General features: G+C 27.8%; 1 protein-coding gene across 1 annotated transcript; it reads left to right on the forward strand.

Moving 5' to 3' along the window:
- Positions 1 to 244: 244 nt before the first annotated feature.
- LOC120174943 (histone H4) lies at positions 245 to 648 on the forward strand. Its single transcript, XM_039181671.1, has one exon. The coding sequence runs from the start codon at positions 316 to 318 to the stop codon at positions 625 to 627; it is 312 nt and encodes a 103-aa protein (XP_039037602.1). The 5' UTR covers positions 245 to 315; the 3' UTR covers positions 628 to 648.
- Positions 649 to 15796: the final 15148 nt, after the last annotated feature.

Raw genomic sequence — 15796 nt, forward strand, 5'->3', positions numbered from 1 at the left:
CAGATCCGGAATTCCGAGCTCCCAGAGTCAGCGCATGAACGTTGTACTCCTGATAACCGTCAACTAACAAGGAATCAACGGTATACATGCTCCTCAATATTTTCATGCGGATCGATGCTTTTACCCGTCTATAAACATTTTAATCGTGCGACTCAGATTAATCCCCGCCAAACTATTCAAAAACCGAAAGAACCAATAATTCGCTCTATAAATAACAACACAGTCCAATTTGAGCCCACACTATCATTTCATTCTTGCCTCTCCTTCTTAAATCTGTAACTTTTTCTTCTAGAAATCCCGAAGCTTTCAATAACAATGTCGGGAAGAGGGAAGGGGGGAAAGGGGCTAGGAAAGGGAGGAGCCAAGAGGCATAGGAAGGTTTTAAGAGATAACATTCAGGGCATTACTAAGCCTGCGATTCGTCGTTTGGCTCGCAGAGGAGGAGTCAAGAGAATCAGCGGCCTGATCTATGAAGAAACTAGAGGTGTATTGAAGATCTTCTTGGAGAACGTGATTCGTGATGCTGTGACCTACACTGAGCACGCAAGAAGGAAGACTGTTACCGCTATGGATGTTGTTTATGCCTTGAAAAGGCAAGGCAGGACTCTCTATGGTTTTGGAGGTTAAGCTTAGCAATCTTGATAGTAGGTTTAGCTTAGCAATCTTGATAGTAGGTTTAGCTTTTGGACTATTAAGTTTGTGAATGCAGAATCATGAATCTTGGCTATAGATCTTTGCTTTTATGTTGATTATGCTGTTGTAATATTTGATATTTCTAATATTTCCGATGGATTTAGTTCAGCAATGCTTTCGCGTTTTTCCTATATTCTGGTGTTTGATATTCTGAGCAAAGTAACTTAAATATTCAACTTCGCATAATATTTAAAAAACTGATTTACTAATTGGGTATGCAGCCTGCATCAACGATTCCCAAGTAGAAATTGATGCAACTGATTAAATTTCGCTTGTTTGTCTTACTTTTGAGTTCTCAAAAGTATGGATGTAAAAAACTAACCTAATTTGCAAAATTGATTAAAATTGACTTTATAAATTGTAGCCTATAAATATATTCAAAAAATTTATTAAATTAATAATTATATTAATAAGATGGTATTAATAGTAAATGTAAAAGAAATTATTAATTATCATCCTTATATTATTAAATTTACTTTAAATTAATAAATTTACTTTATATATTTATTACGATCATAATATTAAAAAATTATTATGGATATTAAATTAATTTTATTATATAATTCATGAATCATTTTTATGTAATAATTAATAACATAAATATAATATAATTTAAAATTCTAATTTATATATTAAACATGATTCTAGTTATTGATAATATTAAAATATTAGATTAAAAATTAATAACTTTATAAATATTGAAACTAACAAAATGTATAAATTAAATTTCTTACAACTTAATACACCATAATTACAATTAAATCAAGTAAATAAATTTACGTTGAAATTTAAGTTCTTAGATCTTATAGCAAAAGTTTTACAAGGTTGAAAATTTGATTTTGCTACTAGAAAAGTATTCATCAAGCTTTTGTTTATCTCAAAATATCTAAATGCTACCAACATGATTAAATTATGGGTATCTTTCTTAGCTTTAAAAGTTAAAATAACACCAACATAATTTAACCGTAGGTAACTAATTAGATAAGAATCTACAACAGTTCAGTTTTATCAAACCAACAACAACAATTTACAAGGCAATAGTCAGCCTATAAGCAACAATTCATCATTTAGACCAAAATTAATCAGCATTCAAATGACTTCTAGTAAGCATTCAAACCAAGTCCGGTGAACATTCATACCAATCCAATCAATGGTAAAGCCAAAGGGAATACGATGGCCAACAATGTCAAATATTTTCGACTTTACGAAACCTACAGAAGTTAAAACAATGATAAAACATTCATTTATACGCTTGCTGAAATTTATAAAAATTAATCAAAAAGCAGTAAATGTAAAAGCAATAACATGCTTGCTAAAATTCATGAAAATTAATGAAAAACAGTAAATGTAAAAACAATAGCACCCTACAATAAATCATTTCAAGTATTAATGAAAATTATAAAATAAACACACAAAAAAATTACCATAAAAGGAATCAAGAAAAAATTATTCACAAATTCATTCAAATGTGCTTGTTGTAAATGTAAAAGCAGTAGCACCCTACAAAAGCAAAAATATCATTAATAAACAATTTAAATGAAATAAACATCAAAAAAATAAAGGAAATCAAATATTTACCTTTAAAGGGAAGAATCAGAAGCTACAGTAAGATACTCTTCATCCTTTTCTTCTGGTTCAAAATCATACAACTAATTTCGAGTTGTTAAAAATCTCAACATTTTTAGGTAAAAGTTTGACTCTTAACTTGTTCAAAATACGACCCCCATGCTAAAGGAAATTCAGAAGCAACTAAAGTAATTCAAATGACCAATATATCTCTCGCCATGCGAGAGAGTACCAGATAAGAATCATTTTGTGTTTTTCAATACCCTAAAATTGACAAACTTAACATCTTCATTACGGGGAACAAGAGGCAAATTAATGTAGAAATCAACATCTGATTTTCCAGTCCTTGAAGCAACTAAATTAGCATCAAAATTCTAAAAAGACATAAAACAAAATAATTAGAATTGTGAAAATAAAATAATCAAATTAAAATAATTAAGATTATAAAAAACTAACCTGAAATATATCAGATTTTTTAGATGTTCGAGGTCGATTGGAAGAACTTGACTCACTTATCTCTATAAATGTGTTACTTTGGTCAAAAGAAGAAGAACTATAAAGTGCATATTTTGAATAATATATATATATTAACAAACTCATTATATATGACATTTACCATTCGTTTAACATCGTCCTCTACATAAAGAACACTGTATAATGAGTTGTAATTTATATTGATGATCAAGCAAAATATCAATAAACAGAATCAATGAGTGACTAGACCAATATTTCTCATATAATTCAAGCATGGGTCCTGCCATTGCATTAATGCCACAAGGATCATTGTGAGCATCACACAACAACTTTTCAATTACAACAATATTAGTCAAGTACAAGTTAGAGGTGGGTACTTAGATCCAGAGAACATAATAGTAATTTCATAAAATGAATCAAGAAAATCACAAATTGTTTGAATAGTTTCCCACTCATATTCAGTAATAGCATCCAAGTCATTTTCCTTATTCACAAACAAATTAATGGCTAATTTAGCATCAAGTGCCCTATGAATCATTAAGTAAGTAGAATTTCATCGAGTAGGAATATCTAGTAATAGTGTAACACGAAAAAAAGATTCACAATCTTTAACAACTAATTCAAAGGCACAAAATCGAGAATTAGAAGAATCAATAAACTTAACAATTTCTCGTAACTTAATAACAGAAGAATCAATTACCTTCAAACATTTTTGAACTATCAAGTTCAAAATATGGGCAACACAACTTATATAAAAATATTTACCATTGCATGGAAGAGGAGAATTAGCATGCAAATCATCTCTAAGTCTTTTAACCATTTTATCATTTGCAAAAGCATTGTCAAGAGTTGTAACACCCCCAACCCGTACCCGACCCGAATACGAGTCTGAGGTGTCACATCGACCGTTCAAAACGTTTACTTTGATAAAATCTAATGAAATTCAGTTAGACATTTCCAATAAAACCCAAATAATTTCTATTGTATAAAATGTATGGTTTTACAAATTGATCAGAGCGTATCCAATACAAATCTTTTATCTTACATGCCAACTACATTTCATATGACAAAATACATATAATTTAAACATATTTCTGATATGAATTGTGGAAATGAGAATCTGGCCTGTCTTGCTCCTCTAAAATTCTCTTGTTGCTTTTCGGAACCTACGTGTGAAACACTCACACGCTAAGTCTATGACTTAGTGAGGCATTAAACACATAAAAGTAACTCTAACTACTTAATCATGCATGAACATGTCATATCATATCATATCATGCTATCACACAAAACAATATAGCATTTCATGTAATAAAATGTACACATATACACATCATTCATCCTTTCCATCATTAACCTTACTTCACTATCAATGTGATTATTATTTATATCTTGTAATCATATCCTTTCGTACTTAACATTTTAACCAACATGACTCATTTAACCACACAATACACATATCATCATTAAAATCATATGATACAATTCATCTCATAAAAGCATATACATCACATGTAATATGTTTATTGTTATATCTTTGTTTAGCCCATGTACACTTTTGAGAACTATAGATATGTGAGTCTATTGAGGTTGTGCACTATGCTGTCACCACAGCTCGTATGGGGTCTCACTAGGGGCTATGAAATTTGTCCCGAAAAAACCACTATGAAATATCCCGAAGGACCACTGTAAATCCCTCGACTCTTGGCATGCCAACTATATCTCTAGATCTCATAACACATAACATGGGCATTATCTTTATATCGTTTCATATAGTCATATAATCATGTAGTTCACTTCTCATATCACTTTGCATGGTTTTTCATAAACATATATCATATTTTATTCATATATATATATATCCGCAGATACATGTAAGCACATATTTTCTTATCTTATAACTTATGTTACATATGCATGTAATCTTATGACTTATTGTTAAGTAACTCAAATAACATTGTATTATTACATACTTTATTCCATAACCATATATTCACATAGATCACATATCACATATACACTCCTACAATCAAGCATACATATATTTCATATTAATCCCATACTTCATGTACTATACTATCGGAATAGATTTATCGTAAATCAATTTTCATATAATCCTATGCAATAAGATGCACTCACCTTGGCCTCACTACGTTCCAATCCACTTTTATGATTTTCCTCTCTTTCGATCGAATCTTAACTTGATAATCGTTCCAGAACTTGTTCGTACTCGATATCTATATAATCATACATTGATACATATCAGTATCCAATTGATGTATTCTAATCTATCATTTCTTAGACCAAAAGAAAGGTATAATTCTATTTTCCCCTTGAAGTGCATCGATACATTCTACAATGTATCGATGCATTCTTTAACATGTGCATCGATGCACTACCCATGTATCGATACACAAATCACCTTCGATGTTTTCATTTTAAGGGGGTGCATCGATGCACTCCTTATGCATCGATGTACTAATTGCATTCGATGTTCATTTATTTGAGAGTGCATCGATACACATTGAATGTGCATCGATGCACACAACCCAGAAATGATACTTTGAGCACGAAAATCCCTTTCTTATCCTCTCAACTCTTCATTTTTTTCACCCCTTTTTATATTCTCAACTTTCATACACATATTTACACTCATTCTTACTCAATAATCACTTCTTTAACCTCCAAATCATATCCTTTATATGGCATTCAAGAATCATACGCAAATATCAACATGTTCTAAATCTCATCCTAACACTTCATATTCCTTATTTAGATTGATGACAAGTCAAATCAACTTCCAATTCTAATTATTAACTCTATAACAAAATTTCATTCAAAAACTCACAATCTTTAATCTCTTCTAATTCCATCATCTTTTGATTTTAAGATAACTTAAGCTTTCCTTAAGCTTAGTTATCATCTAATAATCATAAACCAATCTTAAATTTAACAGGAAACTAACTAACCAGAAACTCACCTTTGTTTTGGGTTCCTACGAATGAAAGAAGAAGAAGAGAACTAGAACTCTGGAAGCTTGTAGATTTCTCTTCCCTTCCACGTGGTTAATATATAACCTTTCTTTAATTTAATTATTTCACTTACAAAGACCCATTTTCCCTTCACTTCATCTAATAATTACTTACCTTTTTCAGGCAATATTTCCAAATGAATCATTGAACTATTCCATTCTTCTACTTTAGTCACCAAGTTCTGAAATTTTACAATTTAGTCATTAACCCATAGATTGGGATGTTACAAGAGTTATGGTAAAAGCGTTTCTTTCAAGACCCCACTCGCATATCTTTTTTTTCACAAACTTAAAAATCGACTCTGCATCATGTGGTGGAAGAAAAATAAAAAAATTAGTATTTTAGACTGAAGTGTCCAATTATTATCAACATAGTGTGCAGTGAGAGTAAAATAAGAACGTGAAGTGCAAGCATACCATCCATCACATGTAAAACAAATTCTACTTGAAACATAATGCATAGAATCAAGTAGGTACTTCTTTTGCTTTTCATGCTGTAACATCCAAAACTTAGTAATAGTATACCTCGAAATATCCTTCACATTAACATTAAGGTAATAATGTAAAACCTTAAGTTTATCATGCTCAACCATACACAAAGCATAACCATGACATAAAATAGCCTTAGCAAACAATTCACAATATCTATTTTGATCAAAATAACTTACCATATTAGGATTTTCAACAAGGAAATCCTTATAAGCTTGGCATTTATCAGTATCCCTTTTAGGGTTAGATGTACCAATATGAGAATCAGTTTTATACCTTTTGATTTTGCAATACTTATATTGGCCATAAAGACCACCTTCGGGAGACTTGATCAAGGTATAATAGTCCCAAATAGGAGAAGTTCTTATTTCGAGTTTTGATGAAGCCTTCCTCTTAGATGAAATAATGTCATCAACTGCTACATACTATTGATCATTGAAATCCTCTTCAAAAAAAAAAATAAATAATAATTTTTTATAACAATAAATATAAACAAAAAATTAAATAAATAACATAAACCGGAAAATAAATAAATAACAGAAAACAAATAAAAAAATAAACTAAATAATAAAAAATAAATAAAATAGAAAACAAAAAATAAAAATAAAAATAAAAATAAAAATAAAAAATAAAAAAACAAATAAAAAACATAAAACAATATAAGAATCAACTAATTCATAATAATTCACATTAACATAAGAATCAACTAATTCATAATAATTCACATTAACATAAGAATCAACTAATATCCTTCACATTAACATTAAGAATCAACTAATACCCTTCAAATTAACAAATAAAAACATAAAACAATATAAGAATAAGCTAATATCCTTCACATTAACATAAGAATCAACTAATATCCTTCACATCAACAAATAAAAACAGAAAATAATATAAAAATCAGCTAATTCAAAGTCCTTCACATTAACATAAGAATCAAAAAACAAAAAACAAATAAAAATAAAAACAAAAATAAAAAACATAAAATAAGATTGAACTTATGAAAAACAAAAAACAAATAAAAAATAAATAGAAAACAAAAAACAAAAAACAAAAGCATATAATGTATACATAAAACAAATAAAAAACATAAAAGAAAAAGAAAACATAAAACATAAAATAAAAAAAACATATAAAATTTAAAAAAAATAAAAGCATATAAAAAAATAGAAAACAATTAGCAAATAAAAAAAATAAACAATGGTCTTTTTACCTCTTTGGGATTGTTGATCATTTTGATCTCTTTATAGGTCACTGTATGAGAAAAAAACATACTCATTTGTTAGTTACAACCCTCAAAAATAAAAAATAAAAAACAAATAAAATAAATACTAGTAAAAAAACAAAAAAATAATCATTTGTTAGAACATAATATATATAGAAAACAAAAAACAAATAAAAAGATCAAATTTCTTTAACTTTTTTGAGGTTTATAGATCTCTAAAAAAATTTAAGTAATATATTAGTATTTTTTAAAGTATTGACATAATTTCAACATACATAATAATTTGATGACCATATTTTATATTTTCCTCATTTTATTTTCTTTTAAGTTTATGTTCTTGCATGACTTTGTGTTCTACTTGAGATTTTATTAATTTTAGTTGAATTCCTAGTTCATGGATAACTTTTGTGTAATGTTATTGTTTTATGTCAATTGATAAGTTTTGGAAGTGACTGGTTCTAAGGCTTAAACTTCTTGTAGTATCATATATTAAATCATTAATATTAGATATACCAAATTTTATTAATCTAGAGTATTTTCATTGTTTTATTAATTTATGTTTTCTAATTTTTTTAATAAGATTGAAAATACTTTGAATCAGATCCCATAACAACCTGTAATTACATTTTAACATAACAAGTTATAATTACAAATGAATAATATAAAACAAATAATATATAACATAAAACAAAACATACTATTAAAAAACAGAAAACGAAAAGAAATAAAAAAAAACAAATAATAAAAAACAAAAACAAAAACAAAACAGAATATAAAAAAGAAAAAAAATTAACACATATAAAAACAGAAAACAAAACCAAATAAAAAAATAAACATTGTGGTTTTTTACCTCCTTGTGCTGGTTGATCATTTTGATTTCTTTGTAGGTCTCATGTATGAGAAAAAAAGATAGTTATTTATTTGTTAGAACTCTAAAAAACAAAAAGCAATAAAACCATGTCTTCTTACGTGGGAAATTTATATCATATGAATGAGAATACATTGAACACGTTGAAAAAATGAAAGTAGTCAAGAATAGAAGATGAGGAGTCGAGAAGATGAGTAGTCACGAATAATAGATAAAGAGTCAGAAAGTTTTTGGAACGAACAATGGTTTTTTTTTTGGGTTTTATGAAGAATAGAACTATAGAAAATGAGGAGTCAAGAAGATGAGGAGTTAAGAAGGTGGAGGATTCCAGAATTTTTTTTGGGATGAACAATGCTTATTTTCTGTGTTAGATCTAAAAAAATAAGAAGAGAACGACTTTTGATGTTGTTTTGGATCAAAAAAATAATGAAGAACTGATGAAAGAATTTGTGTTTTGATCAAAAAACACAAAAAAGAATTAAAGTTTTTGTTTTTTATCGGACAGTCTTTTTTTGGAAGAATAGATAAAGAACACATATGAATTTTAGGGATTTGATATAATTTTTTTTGAAACATGGAAAAATATGTTTTTCTAGAGAGGGGAGATAATTTTTCGAGCGAAATAACTTAGAGAGAGAGAATTCATAAAATGAGAAAATTAAAATTGAAAAACAATAAAAAAATGGTATTTATATTACATTTTAATTCGAGCTTCTAAGCATGTGGTTCTATGGAGACGGTAGTATTGTCTCTTAAGTTTAAATTATTTCAATTTAATCCTTTATCTTATTTTAATTGCTTTTAATTTCAGCTTGAAATTTTGTATTTATTTAATTTAGTCCTATGCATATATACTTTAAACTTAAACTTATATATATATATATATATATATATACTAATATTATACTTTAATACTTTAAATATATATACTTATTTAATTTAGTCCTATGTATATATATATATTTATATTATAATATATATATATATATATTATATACTATGTGGTTTATATATAGTTTATATTAATAAACTATATAATTTATAATTATATAGTATATAAATATAAACTATACAATTTATATATATAGTTTATTTACTATTATGTATAAACTATATAGTTTATATATAAACTATATATAATTATATAAATTAACCCTAAACCATATATATTATATATATAAACTATATAGTTTATATATATAGTATACATAGTTTATATTTATATTATTATATTATATATATATAAATCATATAGTTTATATTTATATATATATATATACTATGTATAATTATAAATTATATATAATATATAAATTATATAGTTTATACTTATATATTACTATGTATAAACTATATATATTATGTATAAATTATATAGTTTATATATAAACTCTATATGAACTATGTATAGTTCATATATAGTATATAAGTATAAACTATATAATTTATATATAAACTCTATATGAACTATATATAGTTCATATATAATTTATATATAGTATATAAATATAAATTATATTGTTTATATATTATATTATTATATAGTTTATATATATATATATATAATATATTATAATTTTTTTCATTTTTTTCACAAAATGAATGTAATTTAATCTATTTTACATATTTTCTTCACATTTTACAATTATTTTGATTTGATCCCTGTGTTGTTTACTTTATTTAAATTTTTATTTGTAATTTCATATTTATTCAAAGTAGTCCTTAAAATTATATTTGCATATGAAATTGGCCCGTACTTATTACTTATTTATATTTTTGTAATTGGCCCATAACTTTTTAAATGTGTATAATTTAGTACTCTTATATTAATTTCAACCTCACATTTTAAAATTATTTCGATTTTGTCCCTCATCAATGTGCATTGTTTAATTTATTTAAATTTTTACTTGTAATTTCATATTGGTTCAATTTAATACTTAAAATTATATTTTTTATCAAAATGTATTCATAATTATTTATATTTTTAGTAATTTACTCTAAATCATATACTATTAAAATTGCAATTCAACGTTCACGAAAGGCAAAAAATAATTAATCCAAAAATAAAAAATGACTCGACCTGAAGTCGATCTGTATCCGGTAAAGATCCGACCTTAATTTTACCTACCAATGATGTGACTCGATCTGAACGAGATCCGACTAAAGTCCATCCGAACCTGAATTATCCTGTTGTTTAACTGTTCCAGACCTGAACCGTTTTGACCTGAACTGATATAGATCCGAACTGAAATTTACCCGATCTGAACTCGAACTGAATATGAAGTCAAATCAATATGAAAATGACCTTAACTGATTTGATCTGATCCCGACCTGATCCAAGTCCAACCATCAAAATGACCTGATACGACATGTATCCAATTTTACCTGACCTGATAGTATCATATTAAAACCTTAACGATTTCCTGATTCTACATCCCTACTGTCATGTCTTGCCTTCTTTCGAAATTAACATTTGTACTGCAATGCGAGACGCGAAGTCTGTCCCTCAAATTACGGTTATCATACCAAACTTCTTCTTTCTTTTCCCTATCCTTCAGAATCCAGGTGGGGAAAAAATGCTTACCTAATTTCAGTAGAGAGGTACGGAAGAGAATTCTTCAGCTTAGTGAATCGAGTTCCGGTGTTGTCACCGGTAGGTAACTGTTGCTGCTATGGGAGTTCCGAGCGACGATGCCTTATTGATCCAAAAGGGAAAGATACCAGGAGAGCCTCATGTTATTACGGTCTAGAATGTTATAGTTTCCATATAATTACTGATTTTGGTCTCTACATTTGATCTCTTTTTCATATGTGTAATTATTGTATTTATATATTTAGATTTGCATTACCTGAAATGATGAATGCTTTGTTATTGGTTCAGTTCTTGAACTTTCATATGGAGCAGAAACCTAGTATGTTCTAGAATAGCTATCTCTTAACGGTTAATGTTTTCTAGTCGTAGATATTTCAACGAATGCAATTTGGCGCTTAATTGTATTTTGGGTGTTGCCTCTTTGGAGCTTACCTTCTACAAGGAGGCCAAGTTTGAAGCTTGAATACTTATGTCCGTGTTCTGTAGTATATCGAAATTCAGGGTCAGTGACTAAATTGCAAATTTTGAAAACTATGTGCTTGATTTCAAAATAAGTTAAAAGTTCATATATTTAATTGAAGAAATTTGATGTTGGATTTAATAGTAAAGTTGGAAAATAACAAGGGTATTATGGTCTTTTCTAAGAGAAGATTTTTTATTCTTTTTTTAAGGAATATAAAAACATGGGAAATGAGGAAATCTATCCAGAGTCTTCTTCTTCAGCTTCTTCTTCTCCCCGTAAGCCTTAGTTAAAGGTGAGTTTAATTTCAGATGTTTAATTCTTGGATTTATAAGTTGATTTTGATTCTTTGAGTATTATATAAGCTTAAAGAAAGCTTATATAAGCTTTAAACATCAAGAATAGAGAATTAAAAAGGAAATTATATGAAGGGTGTAGAAATGAACTTTTGTTATAGAAAGTTTTTTAAAGTTCTAAAGATGGATTTGACTTGTCAAAGAGTTAATTAAGAAGTTAGAGGTGATAGAATTGAATTTAGAACACATGGAAAATTTGATGAAATTCTTTGATTCAAGAATTATGGTGAATTATGAGATATGGTGAAGTGTTATAGTATTATAAGAAGGTTTAAATATGTATAGATAAGTTTTCAGGTATAAGGAAGGATTAATAAGTAGAATTTGGGGTCAAAACAAGACATGTTTGTGCTTAAAATGTAATACTGGGTAATGTGCATCGATGCACTCTCAAATAAAGGAACATCGAATGCAATTAGTGCATCGATGCATAAGGAGTGCATCGATGCACCCCCTTAAGATTAAAACATCGAAGGTGATTTGTGTACCGATGCATGAGTAGTGCATCGATGCACAGTAGAATGTACCGATGCACTTGAATGGGAAATGGGATAAATCGTTATTTTAGTTTATGAAATTATATATTATAGTATATCAATTGGATACTGATAAGTATCAATACATGATTGTGTAGATATCGAGAACGAGCAAGTTCCGGAATGATTAGCAAGTTAAGATTCGATCGGAAGAAAGGAAATCATAAAAGTGGATTGAAACTTAGTGAGGTCAAGGTGAGTGTATATTAGTAGTATATTATGTCAAATGGAAATAAGACTTGCGACAAGTCTATTTCACATAGTAAAATGCATGAATTCATAAATAGAAGTACATGTGTGTATGAATTATATGTGTTGACATGTTATTGTATATATATATTATATAGTTGATGTGAATATATGTTATGTTATGACGATATAAATCATATGATATGATAATAAATTATATAAATATAAAAGATAAGATCTTTGTTATATATAGAAATGAAATATAACTACGTGAATACATGATATGAAATAACTTAAGTAATAATATGAGAATATTGTAAAAGTGATTTTATGAGAAATGATATGAACTAAGTAAGCAAATGTAAAGGTTACATAAATAATAAGGAGGTGAGTTGGGCAAGTACATAGTAGTATGATCAATTAAGTGATAATATAAACATATAGGATAAGATAGATGGGAATGATTCATATGCTTAAATAAAATTATGATACATTAGTTGTATGATAAAAGCTATGGAGTGATATGAGAAGATTATAGAAGTTATATGGAATTGAATTGAGTAAATCGATTAATTTGTATATACAATAAATAATAGAAGTGATATATATATATATATATATATATATATATATATATATATATATATTATAATATAGGTTATGTAATGTAAGTGCATACTAAGAAATAAAGAATAAGATAGATGATATAAATTATATTATGAATTAGTGATGTAGGAATGAGAGATAAATATGCAATAAATCTTATGTGTTATATGATAAATATGAACATATGAGAATAAGAGATAAGATAAGTATTGACTTATAGGATAAAATGAGATTATATGAACATATAGTATAACTTTATGAGGAAGACTTAGGGGTTATATGATTTAGGTATGAAAATGATATATGTGTAAGTGAATTACGTGATTATGTGTGAAATGGAGTAAAATATGTAATTATAAAGTATATGAATATATGTTTATAAGATAAGTCATGTGATTATTGAGGTATATGAAATTAAGAATTAAGAAGTTATAAGAGTATATGTTTATGATAAAATATAAGAATAAGTTATAAGTCATGTGATATGTGATTTAGATGGAATTGTTCTACTTGCAAGTGATTACATGCATAATTTATCCATGTTTTAATATGACATTATGTGTAATGAGCGGTATTACCAAAGGACAATGCTAAGTGATATATGAAAATATAGAGTGATCATATTTGTATATGTGAAGTGAATGATGTGTTTATATGATGAATGATAAGAGAGATATGAAAATGTAAAATGTATCCACATTTAAGCCCATGTCATTTAATATGAGATTTGTAGGTATAATTGGCATGCCAAGAGTCGAGGGATTATCAGTGGTCATTCGGGACAAATATTCAGTGCCCCTAGTGGGAATTATTCAAGCTATGGTGATAGAATCCGTGCACAACCTCAGTGTACTCACGTACCTTCTGTTCTCAATAATATACATGGGCAATTCAAAGATAAATTGAAATGAAATTGCATCAGAAGATTATTTTCACATGTGCATAATATGATCATATGTGTTATAGTTTAGTAGATAAACGTGAATTACACTGTTATATTTGATTCTTGATGAATTGCTCTAAGTGATAGATGATGTGCACATTTAGTGAAGATGATAATATACAGGTGCATGTATGTACATGTTATATGAAATATTATATGGTTATGAATGATAGAATCATATTAAATTTTCATGCATTGTTCCGAATTAGAGTTTTTATATATATGTTCTTTTATGCCTCACTAAGTTATCGACTTAGCGTGTGAGTGTTTCACACGTAGGTTCTGGATAAACGAGAAGAGAAGTGAGTTGAAGCAAGATAGGTCAGACTCTCCTTTCCACAAATCATATAAGAATTGTAGTTAAGTGTATGTATCTGGTTGTTTATAATGTGTTGGCATATAACAAAATTGTGAATTTCTAATGCTCTGATTAATTTGGTTCAAATGGGGTTCAACTTATGTAAATTAACATATTTTTTTTATAAAGCTTAAACTTTTCATGATTTTCTTTAAGAGTTAAAGTTTGAAAAGTCAATGTGACACCTCGGACTTGGATCCGGGTCGGATACGGGTTGGGGTGTTATATTTAATGGTATCAGAGCTAAGGTTTAGCTGATTCTAGGCTTAAACCGAAGTCAAATGAGGTTTAAAAATGTGTATATGTAACTCAAAGTGAAAATTTTTGATCTGATACTGTAAGGACTATCCTTGCTAATAGAATAAGATTTGTATGATATAGTAGAAATTGATTATAGAAATTGTCGAAGTGAATAGATAGTTGACAAATCTGATGGTGATAGCAATTCACCTGCCCTGGCCAGGCAGGATGAAGAGCGGAAACCTCAGAAAGTGTCTATAAGATTAAAGGTTGATTTCAGAAGATTGAAATCATATTAGAATAGTGATAGAAGATCTTCATTGTTTTGAATCGGAAAAACGATATGAATTAGTTTGTTAGTATGTGGATAAGATAGAATATGGTGAATAAGTGTCACCATAAGAACGTTAAAAAGATCAAATGACGTGGTGAGTACTTATAGAAGAGCTCAAGAATAAATGCATCAGTGACAAGTGTATCAGATATATGGAGATGGAGTTTACGAATTTGAAACAAAGGAATAATATTGTGTAAAGCAAGAGTGAGAATATGATAAGGGTTTGCAGCTAAGACGGAAAGAGTTAGAGTTGGCTAACCCTATTATGTGATGAAAAATGTATAGAAATTTAATATTTTGAGATGTTGTCAGGATAAGACAACCAAAGATGAGGTGGATCAGGATATAATTGTATATTTTGATTATAATAACATGACATAGTGAAGAAGGTAAGGATTCATATGTTTGAGTAAAGCTAAGGATTGATAATAAAAGTTTAAGAATGGGTATATCGATGATCACTTTACAAGACAAAGAAAGCAACAACGTTTGACTCTCAAATAGAGAAATAGTAATGTGTACGAGTAAAAGTCTGAGTTTGAAAAGTTGAGTACGATACCGTTAAGGAAAATTTAGAAGAAAAGATAAAGTGAAGTTAATCAAGTATGATATGAATCTGGATGTGGTTATGTATTTTGATCATACATATATGATGTAGGCAAGTAGATAAACATTGGTATATTTTAAAAAGTGGCTTTACAGAATAAAATACAAGTACAAGAGAGGATAAAGAATAAAGTTATGTATAAGTAAATGGGGATATCAAAGTTATGAGGATGCAATGAAGATTGGTACACATATATTAGTATAGGTGATAGGACAAGAGAAT

The sequence above is a fragment of the Hibiscus syriacus genome, unplaced genomic scaffold (assembly GCF_006381635.1).
Source record: "Hibiscus syriacus cultivar Baekdansim isolate YM2019G1 unplaced genomic scaffold, ASM638163v2 tig00112131_pilon, whole genome shotgun sequence".
Taxonomy (NCBI): domain Eukaryota; kingdom Viridiplantae; phylum Streptophyta; class Magnoliopsida; order Malvales; family Malvaceae; genus Hibiscus; species Hibiscus syriacus.

Excerpts from the sequence above, each read along its gene's own strand:
- LOC120174943 (XM_039181671.1), top strand. The coding sequence starts at position 316 with ATGTCGGGAAGAGGGAAGGGGGGAAAGGGGCTAGGAAAGGGAGGAGCC.